General features: G+C 38.3%; 2 protein-coding genes across 2 annotated transcripts in view; both read left to right on the top strand.

The window, feature by feature from the left end:
* The window catches only part of LOC133533356 (ionotropic receptor 40a-like), a 48,112-nt gene extending 32,103 nt beyond the window's left edge, over window positions 1–16,009 (top strand). The window contains exons 9-15 of the mRNA XM_061872314.1: window positions 1,244–1,397; window positions 3,088–3,320; window positions 3,819–3,978; window positions 4,895–4,991; window positions 8,903–9,053; window positions 10,675–10,771; window positions 15,179–16,009. Of these exons, the coding sequence (XP_061728298.1) occupies window positions 1,244–1,397; window positions 3,088–3,320; window positions 3,819–3,978; window positions 4,895–4,991; window positions 8,903–9,053; window positions 10,675–10,771; window positions 15,179–15,372 (1,086 nt within the window). The 3' untranslated portion in view covers window positions 15,373–16,009. The remainder of the gene's footprint in view (window positions 1–1,243; window positions 1,398–3,087; window positions 3,321–3,818; window positions 3,979–4,894; window positions 4,992–8,902; window positions 9,054–10,674; window positions 10,772–15,178) is intronic.
* LOC133533367 (uncharacterized) lies at window positions 6,534–7,931 on the top strand. Its single transcript, XM_061872332.1, has one exon. The coding sequence runs from the start codon at window positions 6,723–6,725 to the stop codon at window positions 7,929–7,931; it is 1,209 nt and encodes a 402-aa protein (XP_061728316.1). The 5' UTR covers window positions 6,534–6,722.
* Window positions 16,010–20,464: the final 4,455 nt, after the last annotated feature.

The following is a 20,464-nucleotide window of genomic DNA, read 5'->3' as shown; positions in this document are numbered from 1 at the left end:
TCAAATGTAACTTTATCCGTTTCCCCACGAGGCTCGGATTTCCGAGAATAAACCAAATTAACATGCCAATTCGAACTTACACTGACATCAAAATGATATTTGAATCATATGATTTAGTTATCCTGCGTCTCGCCCGCTCCAATACATGTACAGGCAAGTATGAGCGAAATTCAAATACCATTCTGATGTCAAATATCTACGTTCGAATTGGCCTGCAAGTTTTGTTCCGAGAATAAACCAAATTATTGGTTTACACTCGTTGGATTTCGGCTCATAATAGCTGCCTACAACTGACGTCGACAATAACTTTAATTGCACGTGTTTATTTGCACGTTTCAGTTGAATGCGCTAGACGAAATTGAAATGTCACATTGACATGACCTCGTCACGTCTGTTAAGACAATTTAGGAGTTAATTACATAGACCTAGTATTTAATATAGACATGCCATCCGCTTAGAGTGCGACTTTCAATCTGGAGGTCGCGGGTTCAAACCCCGGCTCGTACCAATGAGTTTTTCGGAACCCATGTACGGTCACGTCTGAAAATATTGATACGAAAAAAGTGCCTAAAATATAATATATTCACGACTTTATTGCCCATATATTAAGGTAGTGGATACATATTTTTGGCACATTTTTCGTATCGATATTTTCAGACGTGACTGTACGATATATCATTTGATATTATCAGTCGCTTTTCGGTGAAGGAAAACATCGTGAGGAAACCGGTCTAATCCCAATAAGGCTTAGTTTCCCCTTTGGGTTGGAAGGTCAGATGGTAGCCGCTTTCGTAAACACTAGTGCTTACGCCAATTCTCGGGACCAGTTGGCAAGCGAACCCCAGGCTCCCATGAGCCGTGGCATTAGCTGGGACAAACGCTAGGAAGAAGAACTTCGCTAGCGCCCGCCAGGGACTAAACGTACGCAATGCGACGAAATTAAAAACCCGTTTTAATATACCTGACAACATACCAAACATAACCTACGTAATTTGGTCGGGTTATTTGTTACCCACCATAAACCATACTAAATTCATGGTGGGGAAAAATGTGAGACTATGACTGTGACAAGGACAAATAATATCTGCTATTCCTACTGAAGGTTCCATAGAGCATCTCGTTCGGTCATCTCCCCCCTCCCCCATTTCATCTCTATATTATTATACCTCTATGTCTTAATTAGGGCTTTATTTATCCTACTACGACAAGTCTTAATTGTATATATTTCATAAAATATGCCCAGGTATGGCCTCTGGTGTGTGCAACGCTGCTGGTGACGGGGCCGGCGCTGTGGGCGGTGATCGCAGCGCCATCTCTGTGGCGGAAGGGCCGGAAGAATCAACTGGCGCTGTTTAGCAACTGCTGCTGGTTTACCACGTCTCTGTTCCTGAGGCAATGTAAGATACAGATTTCATAGATAATCTCCGTTGACATTTTTCATGCCGCTGCTTATTAGGCCAATTCGTGTTTTAGTTCATTTATTCTTTCTTTTAAAATTGTAGCTTCAGTCCAGTGGGACTATTTCGCCAGTGAAGTCAAGGTATTAGGAGCTTTAAATACGACTAAAATTGTACGCTTAGTACAAGACAGTGTACGGTAATTTTATAAGCTCTTATAAAGCGATAGCTGGACTTTACAAGAAGTACCTAAGTGAATTACCGGGTGTTGACTCCAAAATGGTGGTTTTAGGAGCACTACCACATTAGTTGATTGTATAATAAACTATTGATATTACACTTAAAGCAATATGAATGAGCAACAAAGAAATAAATTACTTTCACGAGACGTGACAATCAAGATGGCGCTCAAACCGGAAGCCAGTGTCTTACGTGAGCGAATAACTCGCAAACGCGAAGCGGCGCGGCGCAGGTGAATTCAATCCTTTGATACCTATGGAAGTATCCTACGTGGGCGATCTCCGAATGCCGTTGGGCCGCCGCGCCGCGCCGCGCCGCGTCAAAAGTAAAATTTTTTCAACCAAAAACGTCAGTTTTCACGTTAAAATGTCAAAATCATGATGTAATTTTCGCACGGCGTGCCGTAGCATGTTCAGTGCAAGCAAAAGCTTATAAAGGTACCATTCCGATCAGACAGCACCATCGACAACATTGCTGCTGCAGCACATCATGACTGCCGCAAATGTCAATATCCATGTTGTTGCTCGGATTTTTGATTTTTGAACAACTATGCAGTCGACAGCAATGCTGCAATACAATATTGCTCGTAACTGCCGCAAAATTAATATAAATGTCAAAATATCTTAATAACTCTTTGACGTTTCTTACAGCAATGAAGTCAATAATTATTTTACCAAGAAATAGACGTCAATTGAATTCACGACAAATGCTGCGTAAAAATAGTTAGTATAATGACCAAAATAAAAATTGTGAAATAACCTTCGCCATTTTAGCGCTTGATATTTTTTTTATTCCTAAAAGCGGAATCATACTGAACGCCCATGATACAGATTATAGTGAAATTATGATTCAACGCTAGTTAAGGCGAAGTTATGTACTAAAGGTGAATTCAGGGTACGTATATCCTCCAACCCTGTGTTTAAATGAACATTGATAACGAGGTTTGCTCCTGACGCTGCTGATCCATTGACCAATCAATCAAAACCTTTCTGGTTCAGCGAGATGGCCATTTGGCCATGCTATAGTTATAGCTCCTCTACACGATGGCCCAGCGCTGGACCAGCGAGATGACCCTACGACGTTTGAGAGCACTCACTATGGAATGCACCACGTGTAGACAGATACGTACGCACCATCGCAGACCCACTAACTTTGATATGCAAACGAAAAGCCGGCACCGTGGCCATCCCGTCACCATCCCGCCAAGCCATAAGCCATCCGACACCACTACCCTCTCTACACGCTGGCCCATCTTAGTGGGCCAGTATGATGGTCCATCGTATAGAGGAGCCATTACAACATGGTATAGATATTACAATATTTATATAAGAATACCATTATCCTTATTGCCAAAGAATCTAAAAAATGACTGGCACTATTTAAACTCCAATAACTTCAGATAACTCGTCAGGTCGAGTCCATTGATGAAATAACTATAACCTACTTTCAGCATCAAGCAAAGAACCTTCCAGCACCCACAAGGCTCGTCTCGTCGCGGTCCTGATATCCTTAGGAGCCACCTACGTCATCGGCGACATGTACTCGGCTAACCTGACGAGTCTGCTGGCAAGGCCTGCGCGGGAAGCACCGATAGGGACTCTGCAGGCTTTGGAAGAAGCAATGAGATACAAGGGATACGAGCTGGTTGTCGAGCGGCATAGCTCTTCATTAGCAATTTTACAGGTGGGTCAATCACTTTTCACCGCGCCAGCTTGTACAGGCTCTCTTTATTATTCAAAAACGGATGAGAAAATTGTATTTTATTCACAAGAGTGACAAATAATCTGATGCAAATTTTGAGTTCCTCATGTGGGCGGGTGGAATAGACTTTTAAGTGGTTTTTAATGATACCGTTAGTATTTTTTTCGCGTTGGTATTGTGAAAATTTTGTGTTACACTCAGCAGCAAAGCGTGTTTAACCTTCGTGCCTTGAAATCCTCACAACGCTCATGATTCTACTTTTGGAACATTCAATTTGGGAATAATTCGCTTGATCGGGCATCAGTATTATCACTAGGAGGTAAAAGGATAGTGGACGACCGCTTCTCCATACGAACACAGTCCTCATTTTTCTCCCTGCATATTGACTTCCATAGTTAATCAAACAAATAGGGTTTGATTTTGTGGGACTACGTTTGTATGGAAAACCACTATCGGCTTAATATCTTTTCGACTTACCAGAATGGTACAGGCGTATACGGACGGCTGGCGCGGTTAATGCGTCGGCAGCGCGTGCAACGCGTGCGCAGCGTTGAGGTCGGCGTGCGGCTCGTACTGGCGCGCCGCCGCGTCGCCGTGCTGGGCGGCCGGGAGACGTTGTACTACGACACCGAGCGCTTCGGTAACGACACTCACTGCTTCTACTAACCGACTGCTGCAGATGAGGGCGTAATGACTATCTCTACGAGAGACTCCACACTAGCGTCTTTCGAACGCTGGCATCTAGTCAGCGCTATGGAAAATGGTATCGCCGCGCAATTGCGCCAACGTTGCGTCGAGCAGCAACCATAGAGCTGACTAGACGTTGACGCTCTGGAGACGCTAGCAAGAGGTATCTCTTAGTATTTTATTAGAATGGTACCTACGGGTGTAGGTATACGGACGGATGGCGCAGCTGATGCGCCGGCGACGTCGGTGTGCAACTTGTACTGGCGCGCCGGCGCGTTGCTGTGCTGGATGGCTGGGAGACACCGAGCGCTTTGGGAAACATCCTTCAGCAAGATAGGCATAAAGGCCAATTCGAACGTGAACCTGACATCAAAACGATGTCTAAATGATATCAGTTAGTTATCATTCGCGGATTCATTTCGCTCGGACTTGTCCGATCACGCATTAACGCAAGCGAAACGCATGGGCGAGTGAGAACAAAATGACATTATTAAGATATCGTTTTAATGTCAGGTACAAGTTTGAATTAGCCTCCCTCCTGCCTGTCGAACCATTGCTATAGTAATCTAAAAAGTGATATTAGAAAATCGGTTTAAGATTGTACTTTATTGGGCGAGTTTTTATATAACTTACTATTGTTATGGGCAGTCTCGCAAAGCTTCAAGTTCACTTTAGAAATTAACGAATTTTAACTTCTATCATTTGCACTTAATCTCATAAAGACATTTTTATTTAAACCTTATCAAAATATAATAAGATAACACACTCAACGAATTGTATGTTATTATAACAAATATGAACTAAGCGTCAAAAGTGCAATCCAAACACGCGAGCAACTTGCCCGCAACTTGGCCGCAACTTTGTTCCAGGCTCCCACAATTTCCACCTGAGCGAGAAACTTTACACGCGCTACTCGGCGATCGCGCTGCAGATAGGGTGCCCGTATCTAGACACGTTCAACCATGTGTAAGTATTATATTATTGTCTTGGTTGCACTCAGATGAATAGTTATTATTATCACTAATTTTCAAGCAAAGATTGACTGACTAATACATGCTTCGAATTTGACAGCTTAATAGGTACGAGTAGCTGGCGCTATAGAAATGTGAAACGTCTGGGCTAAAACCGCGAAAGTCGAAGTTAATCGTCAATTACGGGCATCTTTTGCTGTCAATCTAATTACGTCTTAGTGAGAGTAAAAGAGAAAGATCCCCGCAATTTGCGAATTTCGGTATTCGCGGTAGGCTCCCTGATTTTTCTTTGACTTACACGCCCTAGAGGTACTTAAACGCAATGAATATTTATTTTCAACCGTACCGACTTTTGAATAGAATTATTTTGACTAATTTAAGTCATAAGTATCATTATTTTTGCATTAAAATTTAGGTTTGTGGGAGTAACTAATTCGAAATCTGTGAACTTTTTTGATTAATTACATAAAACATGTGTAGAAGTGATAATATTTAAATTTAAAAGTGGTCTTTGCATTTCAGAACCACCCCGTTTTTAACTCCCGACACAAAAAGGTTATAAGATTATGTTATAAGTTTACCACTATGTGTAAAACTCTGCTGGCTAAACCCACTCCATGACGTTATTTTTCATCGACCTTAACGAATATTATTATTTTTGTTACGATAATTAAAAATAACAATCCAATAACATGGACATCCGCAATTCTGGGCACGCATGGCCGTCCGCTCAGTGCTCAGCGAGCTGCGTCCGGAGAAGGACCTGAACGAAACAAACGATAGTTTGGTTTATCCGTTTTATTAAAATCGGTTTATCCGTTTCATTGCGTTGGATTTATTTTTTATTTAATCATAATGTGTACATTTTGTGTCACTGCCATAGTAAAAATTACTATAAAAGTTTGTACAGTCGAGTTCACAAACATAAAGATGCTAAGCCAACATTGCAAAAATACACACGATCTACTCACCTTACTGTTACCTTATTATCAGTGTTTTTGAGGCGTGTACTTAAAAAATATACTTTTTTGGAATGTTGGCTTGTTAAGATGTTTTTCTACTTGTCGACTGTAATGGTTGAAATTTCGTATGCGATACTATAATTGTGTATTTTTCTTGTATGGGCTCCCAACTCAACTATAATATTCATTTCGATACGCTGTAGTCAACTGTAAAGAATTTGACCAATCACACGCAGCCACGCTCTCATAGAAAAGAGATAAACGGGCGACAATAGTCACTCGTTTATGTCTTTTTTACTTCATTTTGTGTACTGAGATATTTACTAATTTTCATTAATTATGAAGGCATCAGAGTAAAAAAAAATATTATTTTAGATGACTCGTAGAAAAAATATTGTATACGATAGCGATATAATCAAGCTTTTTAATCTCGTACCTACTCCTTACTTACTAAACACGGTAGTCGACTCCAAAGTTCTCTATTATATCACGATTGTATAAAATACTATTGTGAACTCGACTGTATGCTATAACATTTGTTATTAAAATAAAAAATACATTACATTGGTGTGACCTTTTCATTAATGATTTATTAAATGTTATTGAAGTTCATTAGAGTTAAGTAATTGATGGCTACGAAACACTTTTTTCTATTAAATATTATTGGTTCTAAGTCCAATACGCATTACAGTCTTCAAAAATATTTCGAGACCGTCACACGGGCTTCTTAGTCAAAATTCAGGAATCGAAAAGAAAGTTATAATATGAGTACTAATATCACTGTGAATACAAAGGGCCAGATAAATGACAAAAGGAAAGATAACAATGGAATACATAAAGTGATTTATTCTTTAAAACCACTGTTTATCTTCGAACACATTTTTGGAGTGTTTAGATTTTGCATTAAAAATAACGATATGATCGCTACCGACTGGAGAGTTAAAGGATTTGGATTATTTTTAGCGATGATTTCCGCTGGCACGTTTGGATCATTTCTTCTCAACTATACGCCTATAACAGAAATCAAAACAATTGCTTCATTAATTGGAATTTTAGAATTTTCCAGCTCGATACTATGTTACATATTGTATATTGCAGTTGTAATAATTCATTTGTTATGGAGGAACGCTGAAAACATTCGTATCGTCTCAAATTTTGCGGAAATCGACTCAAGATTGAACCTCACTTTGATGGAAAACTTTTACAAAACTACAAGGAGATATAATTACACCATTATTTTTGCAACACTCGTCTTAAATTCGGTATACTTCGTGTTGTACTCCTTGAGTAGAAATATCACTAATTATATTTATTTTTATATTGTCGGCAGTATATACACGTTGCATGACGTTGAAATATTGTTTGTATGTGTCTTGGTTCACATGCTTAAAGTTCGACTGGTTATAATCAATAACAGTCTCGATAGACTTGTCAAAGAAAATGAAAAAAAGCACAAAGCATTCGCTACGACAATTCGCCAGGATAAAATGGAGACAAAACTGCATGAACTCTCGCAGGTGTACGACGTTATCGGAGAGACGAGCCGCTTGATAAATAACCTCTACAACTTTCAAATCTTCATGTCATTAATATCTACGTTCATTAACGTACTGCTTTCTATATGGGTGTTATTGTATTCGTTTCAAAAAGAGATGATTATTGTCGACTTAATATTGTCCATTGGTTGGAGTGGTATCAAGTTGTTTTACTTGCTGGTATTGTCGCTTGTTTGCGATGGCTTGCTGTCGGTGCGTGGGCAAACAAAGGTGTTGGTAAATGAGCTGGTGATGGACTACGACCTGCAGCCGAACGCGCGCGCGCAGGCTAAGGCGTTCACTCAGCTGATCGAGGCGCGCCCACTGACCATTCACGTTTACGATATGTTCACTGTAGATATCACTTTGATGTTGAAGTTCATAAGTGTTTCCACTACATACTTAATTATCATTATACAAATTACAAATTTTGTTTGAATGATAGGATACCTAGTCAAATGATGATCGAGTATTGCACAAATTTGATATAATGCACCGCGACTTTCATACGTTGCAGTTTTACGTTACGTGCTAAAATTAAAGTGTAATTTTTCCTTGTTTCCTTCTAGTTTTATTTGTTCCTTTGACCAAAGTCCCAGAGAATCAAATTAGCCCCTTGAAGAAGAATTTGAAAATGAATTGCCTAGGTATAATTCATTTATTATCCACTTAATAACCTTTTCTAAATCTATGAATCGTGTATTTATTTGTTTTTTTATCATTTATTTATATTTTAATTTAGTAAAAAGTATATTATGTTTCTTGAATAAATATTCAATTTCTCCTTCAAAGTTCATTAAATAAAAATGTTGTCTAATGAATTAATACCATTTGCTCATACATACTTAAACCTAATGGTTTTATTATAGACGTAGCTTCAGTACACTCAATTTGCTTTATTGGGGTATACCTACACAATACCCGTTACTATGACGACGGAGAGTGACAATAAAACTAAAAAACAAGAAATTTCCTTTTGAGTAAAGATTTTAGTTCGGTTACTCCATAATAAAATGTCTGCGATCTTATTGCCTTAATTATATATAAATTTAACAAAAGATGGTATCAATTAGATGCAAAACAAATCGTGAATTAAAAAATAATCGTATTATTTTAAATTCCAGGTAAAGTGTAATAATTATACTAAAATGAGGACGCTAAGCACGCAGAATTACGTACATTGACACGTAACTTTCCATCTCTATCGCACGGGCATAATTATATCGCTGTCCCGCCGACTAAGCCGGCGGTCAATGCCACTGTGCAAGCGACATAGCAACATAAATATGATGGCGTAAAATGGAATGTCAATGAACAAAGTTCTTCGTTCTTATCGTCCTTACTTTAAGTTTATTTCAATATTGAGAAAATACCCCAAGCTGCACAAATATAACCGGGTATATTTTCAGCATAATGTCGCTATTCGAAGCCGGCATCATAGCCAAGATGACGATGGACGAGTACAAGAACCTGCCGGAGCACTCTCGAAGGTCCGACCCGGTCAGCGAGTCTGATCAGGACGGCTCGGAACTGAAGGACTCCACTGGTACTACGTCACAGGTAATGCTTTTTTCAATACACTTGCTCAAAACGGTGTTTTTATTCCACCGGTTTTTGGCTCATAATTCTAGATATTAAACTCGCGTGCTTTTTCAGTATATTGTAACACTCGTGCTTTTTCATTACATTATCCGACTGAGTTAAGAAGGTAACGCCAGCGGCGGGCCGAGGGGTGGCAGGCAGTATGACAGATGCAAGACTGCATACTAACCGATTTAACAATTAAAATCTAGACACGCGGTAGCGTGTTCAGCCAAGTTCAAAGAAAAAGGAACTGGCGACGCAACCTTTTTTTTTTCTAGGGGGAAAATGCATTCCGAATACCACCCGGGTGCGGGGGTGACCCGAGTGGTTATGTGGGACTCCCGTCTAGGCTAATGAGGCCCACGGTATACCCACTAAAAACCCCCCATATGCCACCTCACCGCCTTATTGGTGGGGTTACAGGAACGCTTGCGTACTCGTCCGCGACCCCACCGGCGGCAGCCGCCAGCGAGCGGCTCCTTCGCGATCCCACCTCGGCCGTCGAGGATAGGGAGAACGGCTCACCGCAATACCGACACTCCTCTTCCTCGACGGTCCACCTCCAACGCGTCACAAGCGGGCTTGCCAAGCCCACTTGGAGCGTCCTCCTCGGGCCAGCCCGCACCTCAAACAGGCCGGCCCTGGTTGCCTCTTCGCTTCACCGTGGGAGACCAAGCCACGGCTACTAAGCCCCTCCACCACGACAAGGTGGGCAACCCTCGGGGGGTGGCGACGCAACCGTGTGTAATATTACACCAACCATTTCGTGCTACTTTTGACCCCTTCACAACTTGAAACCTATTTAACCTACACACATGAAATTTGACAAAGTTATTCAAGCCCTTTAGCTGGTCTAAAATACAAAATTTCATAAACGTAGCTCAAACAGTTATTGATAAATTAATGTTTAAAAAAAACCGGCATTTTTGTGACTGACTTATAGATCAAAAACCTAACCCACTTCCAGATGACCTAGAAACTTGAATTTTGGCACCAAGGTTGGTTATTAGGTGTACATAGGGGAAAAAATATGAAAAAAAAAATTATTCAAAATTCTAATTTTCAATAATTATTGAAAATTAGATTGCAAAAAAATTGGAATCTTGAGCGTTGTGAGGGTTTCAAGGCACGAAGGTTAAACACACTGCTACCGAGTGAAACACAAAATTTTCACCACACCAACGCGAAGACAGTAACTGTGAACTATTATATTATATTATATTATATTAATCTATAACTATAAATGAAATTCAAATGGATGCTATTAAATATTTATCATTCAAAACCACTCAAAAACCAACATGAAGAACTCAAAATTTGCTTCAGATTATTTGTCAATAATAATAAACTTTGAGCTCTAAACAGAAACAGACAAATATTTGTAGAAATATTCGTTTGGTTTAATAGTGACAACTCTCGTAAACAAAATGCAATTTTCTCATCAGCTTTCGAAGAATAAAGAGAACCTGTACAAGTACTAGGTGATAAATTTTTCCAAACTGCTTTCTTTGGTGAACTTACCCTTCCTAATTCTGGATACGCCCTTTATACATTGTAAGTCACAGGGGCGGCGTAGTAAGGGTAATTTTGGTTGTAGGCGCAACAGGTAGAGTCGACGAAAGGCCTCACCCCCGTGTCACTGAGCATGCTTCGGGGTGCGTTCTGCTTACTGGGGATCGGCCATTTACTGGCAGGTAACCCTTCTGTTCCATTTATATCTCTTTGACACTCTTCTACGACAATACGGGTAATAATTTGATTTGTTTTAGATCCCATCGCATAATTTTAAAGATAATCGTACCTATACTAAAAGTATCACATTGAAAAAATGTTTCTGTTCTACAATTTACTCTCAAAATGATTGTTTTGGAGATACTGTCTGTAAATTATGAGGAAATACAAATCAGCCTATGTGTAGATGTGTTATATAAGTGTCAACGTTTGCAAAACTATTTTTTTATCAAGCAGACGTATATTTTACGTCAATCTGCAAGCTATACTACAAAATTACAAGTTAAAGGAAAAAATATAAAAAAAGCGATGAATTATTCAATTTTTTCTGTAATTCAAAAATTTTTACGGTTGCAAATCAATATTATCTATAACTATAAAGATTTTGAATGGTGTAACTGAAGAAAGATGATTGAGCTTTTAGAAATCGTCTACCAATTTGTTAATTCTGTTTTTATTTTCATTTTTCTATCATTTCCCAGCTATAGCCCTAGCCGTCGAAATTCAACTCCACCGTCGTTCCAAAAAGAGGACGACCATAGAACATTCAACAAGCAGAAGGGTGGTCCGAGTGAGCATTCTAAGGAAAGCAGTCAAGTGCCTGAGGAGACTGATCAGGCGGCTGGCTGCGGCTGCTCACCGTCAACTTGACAGAGCTTTGGGACCTGCAGTTTAAAAGTCTAGTCAAGTGCCTGGAAAAAATACAACCATAGAACATCCAACAAGCAAAAGTGTTTGTGTTTGAGAATACGGTTCAGGAGGCTGGCTGCAGCTGCTCACCGGCAGCTCAACAGAGCCTTAGGACCTGCAGCTTAAAGTCGACTCACGACGACGACTGACGACTTCTGTGTCTGAAAAGAAGACGACCATAGAACATTCAACAAGCAGAAGGGTGGTCCGAGTGACCGTTCTCAGGAAAGCAGTCAAGTACCTGAGGAGACTGCTCAGGCGGCTGGCTGTAGCTGCTCACCGACAGCTCACCAAAGCCTTGGGACCTGCAGCTTAAAAGTCAAGTAAAGTGTCAGAAAAAATATTTAGAGGAGCAGAACATGTCTGCCTAGCTAAAAAGGGCCTTAGAACAAGCAGGTTTAAAAGTTAAATGTCTGAAACTATATTTATTTTGAGAGGCAGACCAGCTCAACAGGGCCTAGGACCTGCAGTTTAAGATGTTTATATTTCTTTGGATACAAATAGACAGGAAATGCAGTTTAAGAGAGTCTTCACTAAAGCGGTCAAATGTCTGAAAATATTCTTCAAATGTCTGACTTCGCAGCTTCTTATCAGCAGATCAACAAGGTTCTAGGGCCTGCTGTTAAAAAATAACCATACTGGTGTTTTGCTAAGCAGAAAATGTCTTATAAATAATATTTATAGACTGTCAAGCCATGTTGTCAGTAGAAAAAAGGCATAGAAAATTCGAATTTCGTGCTTTTTCTACTGACAAAGTTGTTTGACTATAATTTTGAGCTTCTAAGGACAAATACATATAAATAAACCATACCTTTGTTTAAATATATTCAAAGACTACGAGTAGACTATTGTAATTAAATTAAGCTTCAATGTAATTGATCCTTTAAAATTGTAAGTTAGCTTTCATCTCGTTAGGCATAAATTCGACTTGTTATTAATTACGGTCTGTGAAATTGCTTTACATTATAAGTTTGTACCTTTTACTTACTGTAGCTAAAAAGGATCTTACTCTGATGAAAGTTATTGAGTAGGTACCTATATTCCTATCGCAAAGATATAATAATAGTAAATAAATGATATTATAAGGATATCCTCACAAAAACATCCTCATCATACAAATAAATGCCCTAACCGGAATTTTGAATCCAAAGCCATCGGCAGTATTACTGACTAGGTCAGACCGGACGGTCGTCAAAATAATACCTATATATTCTGTGAAATAAATTTTTACTTAGGTCACAAACCACTTAATCATCCTTTATTACGTTAGTACGCCAGCACCGACAGCTGAGACTAGATTATTGTATCAAATAAGTTAGCCCCGTGTCAACAGAAAACAAGATAAGAAAGTTAGGAACTCGACGCTTGGTTTATACCACAACTAAAAGTGATCAGACCTTCACGTCATGAAAAAAGTTGTGCACGTGCTGGTATTCAATATTTATGACGCTGCCTATAATAGTTTTATCAATAATCGCTATGTTGGTTATTTGATTTTATATTTTTTCATTAAATATATTAATATAATATTTTTCTACTCGTCGGCTGTAATGATTGAATTAAGATTTCGTATTCCAAACTGTAATTGCGTACTTTGCTTATTCTAGCTCCCAACTCAACTATAAAATTTATTTTGATACGCTGTAGTCAACTATATGAAAAATTAACCAATCTCGTGCCGCCGCGCTCTCATAGAACGGGGGACGGGCGGGCGAGAGCTCGCGTGTTTATGTATTTTTGTCTACTGTAATTGGTAAGTATCTCATTTTCATTATCTATTTAGGTTTTATAATAAAAAAATATGATTAATGACTCCTAGAGAAAGTATTGTATACAATAGTGATATAATCAAGCTTTTCAATCTCGTGCCTCACTTAGGTAACTCAGCAAGCTTCGTTGCTTAAACACGGTACTCGACTGAAAAGCTCTCTATTATATCACCGTTGTATAAAATACTATAGCTCACTTTACTATACCTATTTTTCAAATTAGAAAATAGTAGTTTATGTGACTGTTACATAATGAAAGGCATACAAATACGAACGAGCTGAAAGCGAGTTTCATAAAACATCACACCAGTTCTTGATGCCTAATTATGTACAGTTACATACACTGCGTTATCTACACACATATTATAAGCTCTCTATTATGGAACGCATGTTGCGCCCGCTATTGTGGCATTTAATCACATACTGAATAAAACGTCATCTTAAAATGAGGTCAAATCACATTCCTTTGTTATTCAGAGATGTTCAATTGAATTTCATTATTAAATTGATATCGACGTTACTATTACGCAATAATAACATTTTCATAGATATGAAATGTGTTGTAACAAAACAGGTTATATCTATGCTGGCCGAAATTTGCGGTTTTTAAACGCATCATAGAGGGTATGTGTGTAGATAAAATTAAATAGTTTATAAACGGCCCGATTCGAACAATTAAGAAGTCACAACGATCCGATACCGATCTGTCAGTGTAAAGAAATGTCACTTTTGACACTGACAGATTGTATCGTATCGTTGTGACTTCTTAGAAGCATTGTTCGAATCGGACCGATACTCATAACAGCTATAACAGCCATTTGGATTCAATTGTTAACGGTATTCTCCCACAATAAATTCCAAACTAGTTCACCATTGGATGTTCCGGCTTTTTGGGGTTGAAGTGTACAGACTTTTATCAACGACCGCCGATTAAAATGGCTGCAATATTTATCCTTAAAACTGAATTTAGTAAAAAACGATGCAGAAAAACTAAAACTCGTTTAAATACTTTACCCAGTCATGGAATCTCTGGCTGTTTAAACCACAGAGTGATTTTTTTTGTTACTGGCTTCTGCCGGTGACTTGGTCTCTGTAAAATGATGATGATGATGATTAATAAAAACTATCCTCAGTCCTTTTCCGGGCCTTAAACTATCTCTATACGAAATTTCATTTCAATCGGTTCTGTAGTTTAAGCGTAAAGAAGTACTTAACAGACAGAGTAACTTTCCGCCCTTGCTAAAATAGTCTTATTTCCGTGTGATTTTTTTTCATGGCATTTGCGTTTGATTAAAACGTGTAAAATCTTCACTTTTGCTTTAACCCCCTCTTAAAAAATGGTGTCAATCAAAGTCCGTACGTCTCCAGAAAGGAAACGATCTTATTGAATTAAATCGCCTTTGTAGGCTGCTGCTAATAAAGTTAATCTGGCCCGCTTCAACGTCTCTGACTGTCCAACTGTCCCGCTGCTAACAATAATTCCAAGAATTAAGATCTGTCTAATTTGAAATACTTTGCGAATTTACTCTCAAAATGATTGTTTTGGAGATACTGTCTGTAAATTATGAGGAAATACAAATCAGCCTATGTGTAGATATGTTATATAAGTGTCAATGTTTGCAAAACTATTTTTTATCAAGCAGACGTATATTTTACGCCAGTCTGCAAGCTATACTACAAAATTACAAGTTAAAGGAAAAAATATAAAAAAAAAACCTTTTGTCCAGATTCCAAAGCGATGAATTATTAATTTTTTTCTGTAATTCAATAATTTTTACGGTTGCAAATCAATATTATCTATAACTATAAAGATTTTGAATGGTGTAACAGAAGAAAGATGATTGAGCTTTTAGAAATCGTCTACCAATTTGTTAATTCTGTTTTTATTTACATTTTTCTATCATTTCCCAGCTATAGCCCTAGCCGTCGAAATTCAACTCCACCGTCGTTCCAAAAAGAAGACGACCATAGAACATTCAACAAGCAGAAGGGTGGTCCGAGTGAGCGTTCTCAGGAAAGCAGTCAAGTGCCTGAGGAGACTGATCAGGCGGCTGGCTGCGGCTGCTCACCGTCAACTTGACAGAGCTTTGGGACCTGCAGTTTAAAAGTCTAGTCAAGTGCCTGGAAAAAATACAACCATAGAACATCCAACAAGCAAAAGTGTTTGTGTTTGAGAATACGGTTCAGGAGGCTGGCTGCAGCTGCTCACCGGCAGCTCAACAGAGCCTTAGGACCTGCAGCTTAAAGTCGACTCACGACGACGACTGACGACTTCTGTGTCTGAAAAGAAGACGACCATAGAACATTCAACAAGCAGAAGGGTGGTCCGAGTGAGCGTTCTCAGGAAAGCAGTCAAGTGCCTGAGGAGACTGCTCAGGCGGCTGGCTGCAGCTGCTCACCGACAGCTCACCAAAGCCTTGGGACCTGCAGCTTAAAAGTCAAGTAAAGTGTCAGAAAAAATATTTAGAGGAGCAGAACATGTCTGCCTAGCTAAAAAGGGCCTTAGAACAAGCAGGTTTAAAAGTTAAATGTCTGAAACTATATTTATTTTGAGGGGCAGACCAGCTCAATAGGGCCCAGGACCTGCAGTTTAAGATTTTTATATTTCTTTGGGTACAAATAGACAGGAAATGCAGTTTAAGAGAGTCTTCACTAAAGCGGTCAAATGTCTGAAAATATTCTTCAAATGTCTGACTTCGCAGCTTCTTATCAGCAGATCAACAAGGTTCTAGGGCCTGCTGTTAAAAAATAACCATACTGGTGTTTTGCTAAGCAGAAAATGTCTTATAAATAATATTTATAGACTGTCAAGCCATGTTGTCAGTAGAAAAAAGGCATAGAAAATTCGAATTTCGTGCTTTTTCTACTGACAAAGTTGTTTGACTATAATTTTGAGCTTCTAAGGACAAATACATATTAATAAACCATACCTTTGTTTAAATATATCCAAGACTACGAGTAGACTATTGTAATTAAATTAAGCTTCAATGTAATTGATCCTTTAAAATTGTAAGTTAGCTTTCATCTCGTTAGGCATAAATTCGACTTGTTATTAATTACGGTCTGTGAAATTGCTTTACATTATAAGTTTGTACCTTTTACTTACTATAGCTAAAAAGGATCTTACTCTGATGAAAGTTATTGAGTAGGTACCTATATTCCTATCGCAAAGATATAATAATAGTAAATAAATGATATTATAAGGATATCCTCACAAAAAACATCCTCATCATACAAATAAATGCTCTAACCGAAATTTTGAATCCAAAGCCATCGGCAGTGTTACTGACTAGGTCAGACCGGACGGTCGTCAAAATAATACCTATATATTCTGTGAAATAAATTTTTACTTAGATCACAAACCACTTAATCATCCTTTATTACGTTAGTACGCCAGCACCGACAGCTGAGACTAGATTATTGTATCAAATAAGTTAGCCCCGTGTCAACAGAAAACAAGATAAGAAAGTTAGGAACTCGACGCTTGGTTTATACCACAACTAAAAGTGATCAGACCTTCACGTCATGAAAAAAGTTGTGCACGTGCTGGTATTCAATATTTATGACGCTGCCTATAATAGTTTTATCAATAATCGCTATGTTGGTTATTTGATTTTATATTTTTTCATTAAATTTATTAATATAATATTTTTCTACTCGTCGGCTGTAATGATTGAATTAAGATTTCGTATTCCAAACTGTAATTGCGTACTTTGCTTATTCTAGCTCCCAACTCAACTATAAAATTTATTTTGATACGCTGTAGTCAACTATATGAAAAATTAACCAATCTCGTGCCGCCGCGCTCTCATAGAACGGGGGACGGGCGGGCGAGAGCTCGCGTGTTTATGTATTTTTGTCTACTGTAATTGGTAAGTATCTTATTTTCATTATCTATTTAGGTTTTATAATAAAAAAATATGATTAATGACTCGTAGAGAAAGTATTGTATACAATAGTGATATAATCAAGCTTTTCAATCTCGTGCCTCACTTAGGTAACTCAGCAAGCTTCGTTGCTTAAACACGGTACTCGACTGAAAAGCTCTCTATTATATCACGATTGTATAAAATACTCTAGCTCACTTTACTATACCTATTTTTCAAATTAGAAAATAGTAGTTTATGTGACTGTTACATAATTAAAGGCATACAAATACGAACGAGCTGAAAGCGAGTTTCATAAAAATATCACGCGAGTTCTTGATGCCTAATTATGTACAGTTACATACACTGCGTTATCTACACACTTATTATAAGCTCTCTATTATGGAACGCATGTTGCGCCCGCTATTGTGGCATTTAATCACATACTGAATAAAACGTCACCTTAAAACGAGGTCAAATCACATTCCTTTGTTATTCAGAGATGCTCGAAATTTGAATGTCATTATTAAATTGATATCGGCGTTACTATGTAATATAGATAGACAGCATAGACAGCATAGAGATAACCTGTGTTGTAACAAAACAGGTTATGTCTATGCCGGCCGAAATTTGCGGTTTTTATCGCATCATAGAGGGTATGTGTGTAGATAAAATTAAATAGTTTATCAACGGCCCGATTCGAACAATTAAGAAGTCACAACGATCCGATACCGATCTGTCAGTGTAAAGAAATGTCACTTTTGACACTGACAGATTGTATCGTATCGTTGTGACTTCTTAGAAGCATTGTTCGAATCGGACCGATACTCATAACAGCTATAACAGCCATTTGGATTCAATTGTTAACGGTATTCTCCCACAATAAATTCCAAACTAGTTCACCATTGGATGTTCCGGCTTTTTGGGGTTGAAGTGTACAGACTTTTATCAACGACCGCCGATTAAAATGGCTGCAATATTTATCCTTAAAACTGAATTTAGTAAAAAACGATGCAGAAAAACTAAAACTCGTTTAAATACTTTACCCAGTCATGGAATCTCTGGCTGTTTAAACCACAGAGTGATTTTATTTGTTACTGGCTTCTGCCGGTGACTTGGTCTCTGTAAAATGATGATGATGATGATTAATAAAAACTATCCTCAGTCCTTTTCCGGGCCTTAAACTATCTCTATACGAAATTTCATTTCAATTGGTTCTGTAGTTTAAGCGTAAAGAAGTACTTAACAGACAGACAGAGTAACTTTCCGCCCTTGCTAAAACAGTCTTATTTCCGTGTTTTTTTTTCATGGCATTTGCGTTTGATTAAAACGTGTAAAATCTTCACTTTTGCTTTAACCCCCTCTTAAAAAATGGTGTCAATCAAAGTCCGTACGTCTCCAGAAAGGAAACGATCTTATTGAATTAAATCGCCTTTGTAGGCTGCTGCTAATAAAGTTAATCTGGCCCGCTTCAACGTCTCTGACTGTCCAACTGTCCCGCTGCTAACAATAATTCCCGGAATTAAGATCTGTCTAATTTGAAATACTTTTATTAGGAAGCGACTTCCGTTTTTATTATACGCGTATATAAGACACGAGTAAATAAGGCTAAGTTGTTAATACTCAACAATTTATTCTATTTCATTCCTATTCGAATTAAAGAAGCCTTGTGTGTAGACTTATCGAGGTGTACAAGATTTCTCTTTGACGTGTGTCATTTTCTATCTATTTGTGTCATCACAGATTGCATTTTGTATGGAGTGAGTGAGAAGTGTGACTGTTTGCACTTCCCCCCCCCCCCCGCGCATTAAATAGTAAAACAATTTGTACGGTAAGATATCGCTTGGGCTCTTCCTTTCCGACGTGTCGAAATCCGGTGTCGCTCGAGGGTCGAGTCGTTTCAATAGTTTAATTTAATGTTAGTTGCCTGAAAATAATTGATATTTAATTTAATTTAATCAGTGCACGTGAGATGCACTATACTGCGAACTATGTCAGGTTCGCATTCGTATCATAAATCATAACAAGATCAAAACTACATAACGAATTGTTAAATTAGAATCGACCTCAATGTCCAACCGGATTGTGGGCAAAGCTCAAAAACAGATTAAATTCCAAAACCGTTATCATGTACTTGGCCTAAAACCTTTTAATTTCGGTTTCGTTCGTAAAACCGTTATTTATAAAGCGGTTTAGATCAATAAAAACCGGTTTATTCCTACGTCGGGGTCTTTGTTTACGCAGCACACCCCACCGCCAGGCCTTGCTGGCCATCTCGTCGCTCATCGAATAAACCGGTTTATTTAGGTTATAATAAAGCCCTTAAAACGTTCACGTTCTTATGAAAGTTTGGAGTAAAACCAAAATAAACCGATATTTACCGCAATTTTTAAAACCGCTTTCAAGCCATGTTTGTTTAAAACAAATGTGATGGAATAAAAATCTGCTACTCGTTTCATGGAACTGGAAGTTAGCCCAAACTGACTATTTGCTTAAAAAAACCCGGACTGAAAATGCTTGACCACACTTTTTTGTTACTTTCCACTGATAGTTTTTACCAATTTTACATGAAGTTTTATTTTCGTTTTAAATCTGCATTTTCCCGTATACTGGTTAACTCCTTAACTTGGGTGTTTTGATCGATTTCTAAAGGAGGTTCTCAAATTCGACCGGAACTTTATTTTATCGGGATTTGGTACCTACCTGAAGACCTAAATTTAAATTCACATTTCAGTAAAAATGGACTCCTCGAAAATGTCATGTCACATACCTAGAGTCATCATTACAATAAAGAAGCCATACCAAACTTTTTTGGAAACCAACTTACAATATGTAGGACTGAACTTCAGTCACTGAAGATCATAATTCTGTAGCCTCATTTTATCAAGCTGCGGTTGAAATCGGAATATGTCATATTTTCTTACATTTTTTAAAATTTCACTGCGCAAATTCTACTGGATTGGGCCTACTACGTGCCATTACAAAAAGCAGAATTCCCGCTCCCACAACCGAGAACCAGCAATATTGAGAAGAGCGGCAAACGTTAGGTACACGTGTATAATTTGACGTGCATTTTTCCAACGTTGTGCGACCGAATTGGCGGCGCAAACAAAGCCGCATGTAAATGCGATGCACAATACTGACAGTGCAGATTACTTATACAGTAGATATAGCAAACGACAAAAAAATTAAACAGAATACTATACACGGTGTTTTTTTTTAACCCAGTATGGCTAAGTCAGCTGCATAGAAAGGTATAGATTAATTGTATGCACAGGGGGTCACCTCTCTCTGCATCTGACTGTACATTTAATGGAAACTGATTGTCATA

Source organism: Cydia pomonella, unplaced genomic scaffold (assembly GCF_033807575.1).
Source record: "Cydia pomonella isolate Wapato2018A unplaced genomic scaffold, ilCydPomo1 PGA_scaffold_159, whole genome shotgun sequence".
Classification (NCBI taxonomy): Eukaryota; Metazoa; Arthropoda; class Insecta; order Lepidoptera; family Tortricidae; genus Cydia; species Cydia pomonella.
Note: the sequence above shows the minus strand (reverse complement) of the source record. Positions and strands in the feature narration are given on the sequence as shown.